General features: G+C 44.2%; 1 protein-coding gene across 2 annotated transcripts; it reads left to right on the plus strand.

The window, feature by feature from the left end:
• The first annotated feature begins 220 nt into the window (after nt 1-220).
• On the plus strand, nt 221-14378 carry Spic (Spi-C transcription factor). 2 transcript variants are annotated; one of them, XM_037196836.1, is made up of 7 exons: nt 241-313; nt 1968-2234; nt 3257-3329; nt 3865-3988; nt 6576-6691; nt 9842-9950; nt 13738-14378. In XM_037196836.1, exons 3-7 carry the CDS (start codon nt 3327-3329, stop codon nt 14142-14144), a joined length of 759 nt encoding a protein of 252 aa, XP_037052731.1. In that variant the 5' UTR covers nt 241-313; nt 1968-2234; nt 3257-3326; the 3' UTR covers nt 14145-14378. The 2 variants fall into 2 exon arrangements, with proteins under 2 accessions (XP_037052730.1, XP_037052731.1); XM_037196835.1 differs by lacking the exon at nt 1968-2234 and having other exon boundaries at nt 221-313.
• The last annotated feature ends 1153 nt before the right edge of the window (nt 14379-15531 follow it).

The following is a 15531-nucleotide window of genomic DNA, read 5'->3' on the forward strand; positions in this document are numbered from 1 at the left end:
GGACAGGCTAAACAGATCAGAGAAATTGAGCGGGGATGGGAGTGGGAGAAGGGGGGGGTTGGGCCTTGAGTTTGATTCTAAGAGTTGGGCCCAAAGAATGCAAACTAGTACATGTCCCTTCAAAATAATAGCCTCTGACATCTTTACTGGCCACACCAAGAAATGGAATTATGTAGGCACTGTATCTTTTAAAAAAAATCCCCTCCGTAGCACTTCCTTAAAAATAAGTATTTATTGCAACTGTGCCAGCGTGTTCTTGATAGTGTCCTCAATGACATCGCAACTTGGTGAAGAGTTCAAGTGTATCTTCCTGGTAAGTGTTCAGCCCATGTTTCTCCAAGCCCTTTATATTAACCGCCCGTTTTCTCTTTCAGGTGGATGCTTCTTGCTTGGGCTGTTGTCTTATTTGTCTGTTGAGTTGCAAGTGTTCTTCTTTCCTTTGTATTTGCTGCTTAGGTGTTGGGAGAAGAGTCTGGGGCATCAGTTAATGTGGTGCTGGGAATGGAAACCCAGGCTTGAGGGGATCCAGCCCCAGAAACTGCAAATTTACAGCACACTCTAAAATGAAACTGCTTCAGCTCCTTTATTTATAGTTCACAGAAACCTTGCTTTAGGAGTCTAGTGTAGAGTTTGCTTCTACTAAAATACCCCAGGCACCTTTGAATAATATTTAGTTCAACGTACAGCAAGCTTCAGCACCAATGGGTGAAGTCATGATTGCCTAAAAAGTCATGGATGGCTTTTAAAAACTATCTAATACTAATAATGTTCATTTGGTGGGTGGCACAGCTAAAATCTCAGCGTTTGGGGAGACTGACAGAGGATCGACATGAGTTTAAGACCAGGCTGGATTACAGAATGAGTGTGAAGCTAGCCCAGGCAGGGTCCATAGCCACTATCCTCAAAGAGCAAATAAATGGACCACCCAAAAAAAAAAAAAATTGATCAAAGAACACAGCCCAGACTGGATTTATGAATGTTCTTGTGTTTTAAGTGAAGTGATGTGATGCAAAGATTATGCATTGTGCTTAGGCACATACTTTTACCCAGCACTTGATGTTTTAATACTGATATTTCAGAGGGAGGTAAATCTCTGAGTTCAAGGCCAGCCTGGTCCACAAAGTGAGTTCAGGACACAGAGAAACTCTCAGAAATAAAAAAACAACAGCAAAAAAATAAAATAAATGCTAAACATTAAATAATATTAAAGAGTGTCATCTATGTTTATGGGATAAGAACTCGAGTTAACAGCCTCTGGCTTTATTTATTTATGGTTTTTTTGAGACAGGGTTTCTCCATGTACTTGTGGTGCCTTTCCTGTGTAGCTTTTGGAGCCTATTGTGGATCTCACTCTGTAGACCAGGTTGGCCTCGAACTCACAGAGATCCATCTGGCTCTGTCTCCCAAGTGCTGGGATTAAAGGTGTGTGCCACCACCGACCGGCTAATCAATATTTAAAAAAAAAAAAAAATAGAGACCCTTTCTCAAAAAGTATTGGGGGGGCAGTTAAATAATAAATTTGTCCAGATGTGGTCAAGCATGTCTACAGTCCCTGAGCTCTGGAGGCTGAATTGCAGGTTCAAAGAGAGCCTGAGCTGAGATCTTGTCTCAGAAACAAAACAGAAGCTGGAGAGATGTCTTAACAGTCAGAGGCACTGGCTGCTGGTCCAGAGGACCCAGCTCCAACTCCCCGAAGACACATAGGTTGCTAAGGCGAAAAAATTGAACTTCAAAACTTTTCAATTAAAAGCATTTGGGAGTGGGACGAGATCGTCTCCCTACAGCCCAGGCTGGCCACAAACTCCAATTTGAGGTAATCTTCCTGATATTTAGCTTTGTGGGTGCCAGGGTTATAATAGAGTGCTAGATAGGACTATAGGTTTGCCCTGCGGCGCCCAGTTCATAGAGCAGTGTTTAAATAATTGGGATTCTGCAACGTGTTCCTGTGATTTCTGTTCTCTCACCAGTGAAGGAGTGAAGGTGACCCACCCACCACCTTCAGCTGTTTTTACATTTAAGACCGTGTAGGAGCAGAGGTGACCGACAGTCTGCAGGAACAGGCGTTTGCCCTGTACACATGAGAGCCGGGCGTAGGGTCTCCAGAACTGCTGGAAATACTGATGTGCTAGCTAGTTTGGGGTTGTAGATGCTGTTTTTGTCTCCTGGCACAAGCTAGAGTCATCTGGGAAGAAGACATTTAACTGAGAAAGTGCCTCCGATAGATTGGCCCATAGGTGAGTCTGTGGAGCCCCCCCCCCCCCCCCTCCGTGTTCTTGATTTTGTTTTATTTTTTGAGACAGGGTTTCCTGTGTAAAAGTCCTGGCTGACCCGGAACTCACAGAGACGCATTTGTCTCTGCCTCCCAAGTGCTCCTGTGGAGCATTTTCATGATTGACTGCGAGAGGGCTCTGACCACTGGCTGTTGCCACCCCTGGGTGGGTGGTCCGGAGTTGTGTAAAGAAAGCAAGCTGAGCAAGCCAGTCCATGCCATTTCTCTGTGGCCTCTGCTTTAGTTCCTGCCTTGGGTTCCCGCCCTGACGTCCCCCCCAATGGTGGACAGTGACATACAGTAAATCCCCTTTCTCTCAAGTTGGTCATGGTGTTTTAGCACAGTAATTGAAACTGCCGGGGGGGGGGGGGGGGAGGGAGGGAGTGGCCTCCTGTAATCCCAGCACTGGGGAGCATGAGTCAGCACGAGCTGGCGAACTTGACCCAGTCAGCAAATTGTGGGGCTCAAGTGAGAGATCCTGTTTCAGTATGGAAGGTAGAGAGTGTGGTGGAGGGAGACACTCGGCATCCACTTCTGCTCTCTGTACACACTGGCATGCATGATCAGCCACACAGACATGTTTGTTACACACACACACACACACACACGTACACGCACGCACATGCACATGCACACGAATGCATACAATATGCATACATAGAATGACAGAAAAGTGAAACATTCATAGGAAATCTTGGGGAAAGAAAATTTGTTCCCATGAAAGAATTAAGATGATGGCATTTTGCATTTATAATATTAAAAAAAACATTTTCTGGGCAAGATCTGTTCATTTAGGATCAAATTAAAAGTTCCTTTTGTTTTAAGGTTAATCTCATACCTGTAATCCCAGCATTCCAGAGGCCACTCGGGAGGAGTGGTATGAATGGGAGGCCAGCCTGCGCTACAGACTGAGTCCTTGTCTCAATAAATAATAAGTGTAAAACCTATTTGGGATTGTCCTTTTACTTATTTTCCTTCCTCCCCCAGAACTGGTTACTGAACCCAGAGCCGCGCGCGCAAACAGGCAGGAGCTGTTCCTCTCCCCAGTTAGTGAACAATGGTCAGTGCTTTTGTTTGTCTGTCTGTTTTTTATCTTCACTCTCCTGGTTTGAAACTGAGACTTCTTTCTTTTTGAGACAGGGTGTTATGTATCCCGGGTTGGCCATATGTGGCCAGGGGTGACTTGAAGTACCCGCTCATTCTGCTTCAACTTCTAAGTGCTGGGATCATAGACATGTGCTACCACGTGGTGCTGGGGACTGAACCCATCATTTTTATTTATGCTATATACAACCTTATACCGTATGGAATTCTATAATTTTTATAGTATTTTAAGCTATAGGATAAATACTTTGGGTAAGCACCAGACTGAAAGACCAATGCTTTAAATACTGAACTAAGAAACTGGCTCTCACATTTGGTGACATCTGAGCCACTACGGATTGTCTATGGCCAAGAAGCTGGTGAGCATTCTACACTGCAATGAATGAACAGCCTCCTGCAGTGGGAAAGAACTTAGCCAGTCTACTGTGCCTGGAGTGCGGAAGGTGAAACTCTCCGAGCAAAACAGCAAAATTACATTTTATTAATTTCAGAACTCCCAAATTGCACCGTTGTTGCCACAGACTTGCACTGAGCAAGACAGCCTGGGTCAAGCATTCGAGGATGCTTTTGAGGCGCTGACACAGCCTTCAGTTGGAGAACTTCAGTACTTGCCAGGTAAGAGCGGTCGTTCGCTCTCATCTCTCGGCACATGTGTTGGTCACATACATATGTAAGAGTAAAGGCATGGACACCTGATAGACGTACAATGTCTGGCACTTGCAAGCCTGGGGGAGGGGTCTCCCATGGGCTTCCCAGCTAGCCAGCATACCCTCATTGATGGGTTCTAGGCCAATGCAAGACCCTGTCTCAGAAAACAAGGCTGTTGAAGGATGATATCTGAGGTTGACTTTGGCTCACACACGTGTGTACCCACATACATGTACACCTGCATGTGGTACACAGAGAAACATGCAGGTGAAAAACCACCCACCCACATCCATAAAATAATTTTAAAAAGTAATGTGGAGCCGAGGCAAAGGGGTCATTGTTTTGAGGCCAGCCTGATAATACATAGCTAGACTTTGTCTCAACAAGACAGAATAAACATAAGGTCTGCTTACCATTGCTTACTATATTATTATTCTCCTGGTTTTGCAAGAAAAGCTTTTCCTTTAAAAAATGGATATGTCAGCACTCGGGAGGCAGAGCCAGGCGGATCGCTGTGAGTTCGAGGCCAGCCTGGGCTACCAAGTGAGCTCCAGGAAAGGCGCAAAACTACGCAGAGAAACCCTGTCTCAAAAAAAAAAAAAAAAAAAAAAACCAAAAAAAAAAAAAAAAAAAAGGATATGTATATGGTATATTGTGTATATGTGTATGGTGTGTGGTGTATTGTGTACATGTATATGTGTATGGTGTGGTGTGGTGTATTGTGTATATGTATATGTGTGTATGGTGTGGTGTATTGTGTATATGTATATGTGTGTTTGTATGGTATATTGTGTATGTATATATGTATGGTGTATTGTATATGTGTATGTATATGGTATGTTATGTATGTATATTGTGTATTATGTATATGTGTGTGGTATTGTATATGTGTATATGTATGTATATTATTATCTGGACCATTATTAGAGTATGGAAGTCAGGGGACCACCTTGGGTGTCATCCTTGTCTCCCTTGTATTTGCACCAGAGTCTCAATACCATGCACATGCCAGGCTAGCTGGCCTGAGAACTTCTGGGACTCTCCTGACTCTGCATCCATCCCATCTTGCCACAGACACACTAGGATTACAGTACTCCGCTTTACTGGCTTCTGGGGACTTGAACTCTGGTCCTTACGTTGATGTGGCATGTGCTTTTCCCATGGAGTCATCTCCCAGCCCATTTTCTTTTTTAAAGATTTATTTATTATGTATACAGTGTTCTATTTGCATGTATTCCCGCAGGCCAGAAGAGGGAGAGATCTCATTACAGATGGTTGTGAGCCACCATGTGGTTGCTGGGAATTGAACTCAGGACCTCTGGAAGAACAGCCAGTGTTCTTAACCTCTGAGCCATCTCTCCAGCCCCCCCCCCTTTTTTTTTTTGAGACAGGGTTTCTCTGTGTAGTTTTGGTTCCTGTCCTGGAACTCACTCTGTAGCCCAGGCTAGCCTTGAACTCACAGAGATCTGCCTGGCTCTGCCTCACAAGTGCAGGGATTAAAGGTGTGCGCCACCGCCGCTGGCCCTCAGAACAAGCATTTTCATTGATATATCTCTCAGGCCTTCCACTCACCTGAGACATAGTCTGTGTGGAAGAATGCAGTGGGTTGTTTTTTTGGTGTTTTGAGATAAGGCTTCTCTGTGTAGCCCAGGCTGGCCTCGAACTCAGAGATCCACCTGCCTCTGCCTCCCAAGTGTTGGAATTAAAGGCATCTGGGATTAAAGGCGTCTGGGGTTAAAGGCGTCTGGGGTTAAAGGCGTCTGGGGTTAAAGGCGTCTGGGGTTAAAGGCGTCTGGGGTTAAAGGCGTCTGGGGTTAAAGGCGTGCACCACCACTGACCCGCTCTATGGTTATTATTCTTTGATCTATGTAAGATGCATATGTTGTCGATTGAGTTTACATATGGTATCGGAGAGTTCCAAGGTTAAAAGCAGTCAGGGACAGGAATATTTCTCCATAAGGCAAATGGGTTATGAAGAAGAGTATCTATAATATTAAAATGTTGGGAGCTGGGTGGTGGTGATGCACGACTTTAATCCCAGCACTCAGGAGGCAGAGGCAGGCGGATCTCTGTGAGTTTGAGGCCAGCCTGGGCTATGGGGTGAGTTCCAGGAAAGGCTACACGGAGAAACCCTGTCTTGAAACCTGCTCCCCCCCAAAAATTTAAAATATTGGGGTAAATACCATGGGAGAAATATAAAGTGTTAAGAAAACTTAGAAGGCAGCAATCAATAGAATTTGGGTCGCCTTGGGCATGGGCATGTGTGGGTATGTGTGCATGTGTGGGTATGTGTGCATGTGTGGGTATGTGTGCATGTGTGGGTATGTGTGCATTTGTGGGTATGTGTGCATGTGTGGGTATGTGTGCATGTGTGGGTATGTGTGCATGTGTGGGTATGTGTGCATGTGTGGGTATGTGTGCATTTGTGGGTATGTGTGCATGTGTGGGTATGTGTGCATGTGTGTGTGTGTGCATGTGTGTGTGTGTGTATAAATGAATGTGTGCTTGTAAACTTGGACTTATGAAATGTCTTTCTGTTCTGTTTTTAAATTAGAAAATAATAAAAATTACATGGCGTTCCTTAACAATTATCCTCAAATCAGAGGCAGTTCCAGTTGGTGTGGAATGTTACCCCCAGAAGAGCCCACCTATAACTGGAGAAATGTAACTGTGAGTATGCTCAGGGAGACTAATCGCTGGGCACAGAACAGCATCCACACCAGCCATGCTTTTGGTGTAGAATGAGTGAGGTTGTTCAGTTTAAAGCTAACATGAGTAAAAGAACGAGACAGCAAGGAGCAGAGAGATAGAGCCTCGGGTCAGGCGTGCAGAGGAAGCTGGAAAGTTTGGAAAGAGTAGAGCAGTCACCTAGAGTTCCTGCTAGGCAGAGGGCGCCAAGCAGAACATGATCTCCAGGGTGAGACTTGGAATTCCCGCCACAGGCGTTTTATATCGCATATCAATGAGTCTTTAACTTTAGGGAGGCGCCTGAGACTAGCTCACCTTTCAGGTGCGTTCAAGGCTATCATGTTTTTGTTTTTCTTTTTTCTCAAATGACCTCCTGTTCTCAAGGACATGGCACTCCTCGACTGTTTTCTACTTTCCTTTTCTCCTTCTTCCAGGGCCCGGAGGCCCTGGCCCAGCCCTGGACAGTGGAGTCTTAGGAGACATTTTAAGAGTAACAGGCTTGACTCTGAAGTGAATATCCATGACAGAGTGAGCAAGTAGCTTTAGATCCCTTTCCATGAGTCCATCACTTGCATCCCGTCCATTCTCAGCTTTCTTTCTTTCTTTCTTTCTTTCTTTCTTTCTTTCTTTCTTTCTTTCTTTCTTTCTTTTTCTTTTCTTTTTCTAAAGATTTTAATAATTATGTATACAGTGTTCTGTCTGCATGTGTCCTTGCAGGCCAGAAGAAGGTACCAGATCTCATTGCAGGTGATTGTGAGCCACCATGTGGTTGCTAGGAATCGAACTCAGGACCTCTGGAAGAAGAGTCAGTGCTCTTAACCACTGAGCCATCTCGTCAGCCCTCTCAGTACCCTTTCTACATGTTCTATCACACCTCTGTGTACATCTGTTTACATATATGTACACACATTATGGATGTGTGTATATGCATACTAGGGTCCGCATCTGAGGGAGAATATGCAGTTTTTTCTTTTTGAGATTGTGTGACCTTACTTAATATTATACATACTAAGTTTGTCCATTTTTCTGCAATTCTGTCATTTCATTTTTCTTTCTAGGTTAATAGTAATGCAGTTTTACATAGCTTTTTCAAGTTTTAATACGGTAGGTCTGACTGTAAAACTCGGTTTTTCCGAATAAAGGCAGTGGGGAGACAGATGAATAAAGAGAGGGAGCTGGCCATGGTGCCACATACCTATAATGGCAACATTTGGGAGGTAGAAGCAGAAAAATCAGGAGTTCAAGATCATCCTCCACTACATAGTGTGTTTTAGGACAGCCTGGGCTACAGGAGACTTAAAAAACAAAACTATGGGCTGGAGAGATGGCTCATAGGTTAAGAGCACCAGCTGCTCTTCCAGAGGTCCTGAGTTCAATTCCCAGCACCCACATGGTGGCTCACAACCATCTGTAATGAGATCTGGCGCACTCTTCTGGCCTGCAGGGACACATGCAGGCAGAATACTGTACACATAATAAATAAATAATCTTAAAACAAAACTGTGAGCCGGGCGGTGGTGGCGCACGCCTTTAATCCCAGCACTCGGGAGGCAGAGCCAGGTGAATCGCTGTGAGTTCGAGGCCAGCCTGGTCTACCAAGTGAGTTCCAGGAAAGGCGCAAAGCTACACAAAGAAACCCTGTCTCGAAAAAAAACCAAAAAAAACAAAAAAGGGGGGGGATTGGGGGGCTGGAGAGATGGCTCAGAGTTTAAGAGCACTGCTTGCTCTTCCTAGAGGTCCTGAGTTCAATTCCTAGCAACCACATGGTGGCTCACAACCTCTTGCAATTGGATCTGGTGCCCTCTTCTGGCCTGCAAGGACACATGCACACAGAACACTGTATTCATAATACATAGATAAACCTTTAAAAAAATACACATTAAAGAGGGGATTTGGGTTCCAACTAACCTAACCTCTTGTCCTTTTCCGATTGCCAGGTAAAACAAACTAGGGTTGTCTAGCAGCCCTGCTTTCATGGCTCTTAGCTTGCAGAGTGTAGACGGCTTCTTGTAGTTGGGAACCCCTGGCCTGACAGTGTGGGGATGATACAAGATGGCTCAAGTCCAGCCCCGTCCACTCCGTCTAATTAACAGTGGACACAGACGCGTCTTTGCCACCTGCAATGGCAGGAACTTCTTCCTCTTGTCCCTCAGTCCCGTCTGTCATCATTCTTCCCTTACCCATGTAGGCGTTCAATCCACGAAATCCATGAAGAATGAAAACCCATCTTCCCTTGGCGCTGACACCCTAATCTTTTGATCGTTTCATTTGGGGAGCAGGGAGGGGGGTTCCTGTTTTCTGTTTTTTGTTTTTTGTTTTTGAGACAGGGTTTCTCTGTGTAGCTTTGGCGCCTGTCCTGGATCTCTCTCTCTCTCTGCAGACCAGGCTGGCCTCGAACTCACATAGATTCACCTGGCTCTGCCTCCTTAGTGCTAGGATTAAAGGTGTGTGCCGCCATCACCCGGCCCTCCTGTTTATTTTTTGAGATATAGTGTTTGTCTACAGCCCAGGTGCTATAGCCCAGCATCTCCTTACTCAAAGCAGTCCTCCTGCCTCAGTCACTTGCAGCACTGCTTTAGCCTTAGGCTTCCTGGTGCTAGGGCTGCGGCTGCGGCTGCGGCTGCGGTTGTGAGCTGCCATGCCTGATTCACGCTGATTCTCTTGGCTCTCTCTCACTCGGGGCATCCTTAGAAGAGGACCAGTCACCTCTTTTCTCATGGGTGGAGGAGTCAAATGTTAACTTCTTTTTTTTTTTTTTTTTTTAAGATTTATTTATTATGTATACAATGTACTGCCTGCATGTACACCTGCAGGCCAGAAGAGGGCTCTAGATCTCATTATTGATGGTTGTGAGCCACCATGTGGTTGCTGGGAATTGAACTCAGGACCTCAGGAAGAACAGCTCTTAACCTCTGAGCCATCTCTCCGGCCCAAATGTTAACTTCTATCCTTGGTCCTCTCTGTATCTTTTGATGATCCCTGAGATGATCTGGCTGCGGTGGAGGTGGCCCTTGAGAATCCAGATATTTAGTACCCTTTGCTCTTAGCATTGGTCTTCAGCCACTGACTGGGGGTGGGGCAGGGAGGGACAAACTTCCCCTTACTTAGCATTCTGCTGTCTTGTGTATGTAGAATGGCTCTGGGGACTTGTATTTGGAAGAGAATATCCATCAATCTCTGCAGAGCATAACTGAACACCAGCTGGCACAAGCCACCCTCTTCCAGCACAAGGGAGGAAAAGGTATGCCGAAACGACACCCTTACAGAGATACAAAGGGATGTTATATGTGTTTTGGATTTTTTTTCCCTTTCTTCTTTCATTATGTAGCCCAGGCTAGCCTGGAACTCACTAGTAGACCAAGATGTCTTCAAATCCACAGTCCTACCTCAATGTTCTGAGTGTTGAGATTATAGGCATACAGCCCCAAGCTGGATGGAGTTCAGAATTAATGATATTTCTAAGTGCCATCTTGTAGCTGAACATGATAGCACTCAGGTCCAGCACTGAGGCAGAAGGATTCCAAGTTTGAAGCAAGCCAGGGCTACATGCTAGACTCTATCCCAAGAAAAATCTGTTAACAGCCTGAGTTGAACCATTCCAAGAGTGTTGGGTTATGTATTGGGGTCATAGGCAACTTACTGATGGTTACAATCTAGAAGAAGAAAAAGTACAATAACTATATACAATATATACAAGCAATAAATACCTAAACAATGCCAGTCCATTTGCATTTGACAAACTCAGAGAAAATATTCCATTATCTATCCTATTTTGGTAAGTTCAAAATGTCCCTGATTCGCTTTCTATCCTAACTTATATTACTAACAGAGAACTATCTTATAATGTCCTTCAAATTTATACACTTACTCCTTTTTAGTGAGTTTCTTTTCTGAAATTCATAACAAGAAAAACTATAACTATCTAATCTTCAACTAACTATAACTATCAATCTTCAACTCCCTCAGAGACGGAAGGAGGAAATAATATTACCTAATAAAACAGGAAGTGCAAGCAAGCGGCTTCCAAAACAATTGTGAGTTGACAGAAACAGCCAGCTGCCTGGACAGTCACCAGGGGTTTCTTTGTAACATTGGGGCATCATCTTCCGCCTATAGGCTTAGCGTATCTGACAGACTCATTTGTGAAGTAGGATGTACACAAGGCCTACAGTTCGACCTCACATTCAGTGAGAGCAGTCCATGTACCAGAAACACCTGAATTCCACTAGTGTCCTGTCGTGATTCAGGATTTTAAATTCTGGAAATTGTTGATATTTTTTGGAGTTCAGCTGTCCATTCTTCTCAGCTTGTGGGTGGCTTCATCTCTTTTATTAAATGCCAGTCTACCATTGAGAGGTTAGACTCCATCAGCTTAGTTACTCTTTCAAGAATAACTGTTTCAGCTGCTGTTCCACTGCACACCAGAAGCCATCGGTCCACTGCCAGTTCAGCTGCCTTTGAAGAAAGGAGCACTGTACCTTTTCCAGATTGCAAAGGCCACTTCAGTGATGGTACCATATTGCCCTGGCCTCAGAGGATGCCTGTTGCTGAAGACACAACCACACTTGTCTTGGCAAGAATTGGTAGTCCTTTGTTTCGTGTCCTGTCTGTCCATTTTGTCCTGTTTGTCAGCAGTTGATTCGAGGATACTTTGTTGTCCCGTGGCTAACTTTTGCCACAATGAAAGTTAACTCCATATGCAGTTTCTTCAATGCCCATATTTTCTCTGAAGTAGATTGGTGCTGCCAGGAGCCAACATGTCTCATTGACATAAAAAAAGAAAAATTTTCTAAGTTATTAAAACATTGTAAATGCCATATTGTGTAGATCTCTGAAAGGTTTGAAGATGACCTGTCTATCTAAAATATATCATCTGCTCGACCTTGAAAACATACCTAATATGACTACAAGTTCTATTGTAATGTCTAACTACTAACTTTCATTTCTTTATATCCTAAAATATGACTACAAGTTCTATTGTAATGTCTAACTACTAACTTCCATTTCTTTATATCCTAATAGTTGGTAATAATAACATTCAAGGATTAGCAAATTGCATTACATTGTTAAACTGTACAAATACAATATCTTGAACAAGATTAGAAATATACTATAGCATTTTCTTTTTTCTTTTCTCCCCCCCCCACCAGCTGAGGACCAAACCCAGGGCCTTGTGCTTGCTAGGCAAGCACTCTACCTCTGAGCTAAATCCCCAGCCCTTCCGTATAGCGTTTTCTAATTATCAATCTCAATATATATCATTTGTATACAAAATACAAATATCCAATCCAATGTAAAGTATTTAAAACTAGTAATTATCTTTTTTTTAAAAGATTTATTTTATTTATTATGTATACAGTGGAGGGCACCAGATCTCATTACAGATGGTTGTGAGCCACCATATGGTTGCTGGGAATTGAACTCAGGACCTCTGGAAGAGCAGTCGGTGCTCTTAACCTCTGAGCCATCTCTCCAGCCCCAGTAATTATCTTTTAAAAGTAGATTCAATAACCTTTTTATCTACATCGTATCTATATTCTATATCTTCTCTTTACGTTCAGAGTAGATCCAATAATCTACCAACTGACTCCCTATTGCTACAATGCAGGCAGTCTCAGATTTTGTGTGGGTTTTGTGCAGGTGGCCATGGCAACAGTGGGTTGACAGTACAATGGCCATATCATGTTCAGAAGACAGTGTCATCGTTTGTAAACCCAAGATAATACAAGCCCTTTGGGAATAAACTATCCTAATTACTCAAGGAGAAAATAGAATCTAGCTGAGAGCTATGTTCATAGCAGCACTATTTGTAATAGCCAGAACCTGGAAACAACCTAGATGCCCATCAAGGGAAGAATGGATGAAAAAAAAGTGGTACATATACACAATGGAGTACTACTCAGCAGAGAAAAACAATGAAAGCATGAAATTTGCAGGCAAGTGGATGGAACTAGAAAAAATCATCCTGAGTGAGGTAACCCAAACCCAGAAAGACAGTTATGGTATGTACTCACTCATTGGTGGATTCTAGATATAAAATGAACAATCAGACCACAACCCATAGAACCACAGAGGCTATATATATAGTACGGAGGTCCCTAGGACGACTGTGGCTTATAATAAATTTCAGTTTTACTCAATTATTGAAGAAAAAAAAGAATCTAGCTGAGAGGTGTTTTTTTAAACTACTGGTGGATCCAGTGGGACATGATACAGCATAAGCTAATTTGGATGTCAGGGAGGTGACTGTCACTTTAATTTCATGAGTTCTATCACAACACGCAATCCACACAAATCCTCTAAATTTCCATATCTAGTCATTTTGAGACACAAATGATTACATTTCCTAAAAAGATGACAGAAGCTGACCTCAGCACTTCATTTCATCATAGTTGCAAATGACAATGACCTTAGGCATTGCTCCTGGACAAGGGCATGAAAACTTTTTTTTTTTTTTTCCGGCCTTTCTACTGCAGTTTTTTTTTTCTTTCCAATTTTCAGGACATTTTACCGCTCCAGAGCTAACCTCTAAGTCATGGCTAATAATTCCCTTAATATTTTAGGGCCAAGAGGTGACAATATTAAAGAGCATTGGAACTAGAGGTAAAGATGGCCGTGAGCCGAGATGTGGGTGCTGAGAATCGAACCTGAGTCTTTTCTGCAAAGCTCAACAAGTGATCTAACAGCTGAGCCAACTCTCCAGCCCCTTGTACATTTCATAATGTGAAACGATAGTCGACATTTAACTGTGAAGGAAGACCGCCTTCAGATGAATCTCCAGATGAGGAGGCCCAGGCTTCCTGTTTCCCTAGGACAGTAAATAACTTTTAACAATTTCCACATCGTAAGTCTAGTGCAAACTTCAAGAGGCCTGTGGATCCTTCTGGCCTGCTGGTAACTTCCTAAGGCAGTGAGTGTGAGGAAGCAGGCCCAGTGAAGCTTCCATTTCTGGGGCTCTCAAGTCCTTCACAGGACCTTCCAGGGACAGCCACAGAGGGTTTGACGTCTCCTCTCTCCCTTCCTTGCAGGCAGGAGGAAGCTTCGGCTGTTTGAATACCTTTATGAATCTCTGTGCAATTCAGAGATGGCATCTTGTATTCAGTGGGTCGATAAAACCAAAGGCGTCTTTCAGTTTATATCAAAAAACAAAGAAAAGCTTGCTGAGCTTTGGGGCAAAAGAAAAGGTAACCGAAAACCCATGACTTACCAGAAGATGGCCAGAGCCCTGAGGAACTATGCCAGGACTGGAGAGATCACGAAAATCCGGAGAAAGCTGACCTACCAGTTCAGCGAAGCTGTTCTCCAAAGACTCTCTCCATCTCCCTTCCTGGGGAAAGACCTCTTCTACTCACAGTACGGCCAGTCTGATCAGGAGTATCTCAGCTTGAACCCCTGGAATGCAAACTACTACGCTTATGCTGGTTACCAGAACTAAGCCACTCCAGCTTCGAACTGTTCTATCATTTCTTGCTTTGCTAGGATCAGAAAACCCAGGGCTTCAGAATTTTCCCTCACAGATCCCACATCCATGATACAGAAACAACATCTAAGGAGGGCTGCGACAGAACATGTGCAGACTTTTCTTGTTGTCCTGACAACTTTTTTGTTTGTTTGTTTTGTTTTTTTTATTTTTTCGAGACAGGGTTTCTCTGTGTAGCTTTGGAGACTGTTCTGGATTTCGCTCTGTAGACCAGGCTGGCCTCAAACTCACAAAGATCCGCCTGGCTCTGCCTCCCGAGTGCTGGGGTTAAAGGTGTGTGTCACCACTGTCTGGCTTAGTCCTGACAACTTTTTAGGTAGTTCAAAGGAAGCTGAAGATATACAGATCGCTGCAAGTGAACGCACTATGAGCATCCTTCTCATCGTTTGCTTTTGTAACAGACTTAGTGTCCATAGATTGGGTAACCAAGAACAGTGTGGATCAGACTAGATGCATCTCCTGTGGTCCAGGGTGGCACAGAAATCCAGGTGGATCTCAGTCTCCCAAGTGCTAGGATTAAAGGTGTGTGCCACCACTTGCTGGCCTCTGCTTAATCTAGTGGCTGGCTCTGTCCTGATCTTCAGGCAAACTTTATTTGTTCGAGTGCAAACAAAATATTACCACCAATTTTATTGTATTTTTTTTATTTCATTTTATTTTATTTTTGGTTTTTCAAGACAGGGTTTCTCTGTGTAGCTTTGTGCCTTTCCTAGGACTCAATCTGCAGCCCAGGCTGGTCTCGAACTCACAGAGATCCGCCTGCCTCTGCCTCCTGAGTGCTGGGATTAAAGGTGTTCGCCACCTCCGCCATTTGGCTCTTTGTTTGTTGTTTTGTTTTTTCAGAGCTGAGGACTGAACCCAGGGCCTTGCGCTTAGGCAAGCGCTCTACCACTGAGCTAAATCCCCCAACCCCCTGGCTCTTTGTTTTAAGACAAGGCTTCTCTGAGTAGTCGTGGAACTCACTGTGTAACCAGACTGGCTTCTCCAATTGTGGAGATCCACCTACCTCTGTCTCCCAAAGGCTGGGATTTAGGGAATGGCACCACACCACCACAGCCAGGCAGTGATGACCACCAGGCTGTGATCAGTGTTGATTGTCAAGTTGATTTAAACTGTAACCATCTAGGACATGTGCCTCTGGGCATGCCTGAAGGTATTTCTAGGAAGGATTAACTGGGGTGTGTGTGTGTGTGTGATCCTCCCCCGAATAGAAATCTGCTGCTTTGCTCGCTGGACCACCCTCACCTTGCCGGAACCCGTGCATCCCCCTGCCGCCGCCGCCGCTGCCGCCGAAGCGTTTGTTGCCGTCAGAACTGCGATGCTGGACTGAAGACTATTCCAA

Source organism: Peromyscus leucopus, chromosome 18 (assembly GCF_004664715.2).
Source record: "Peromyscus leucopus breed LL Stock chromosome 18, UCI_PerLeu_2.1, whole genome shotgun sequence".
NCBI lineage: Eukaryota > Metazoa > Chordata > Mammalia > Rodentia > Cricetidae > Peromyscus > Peromyscus leucopus.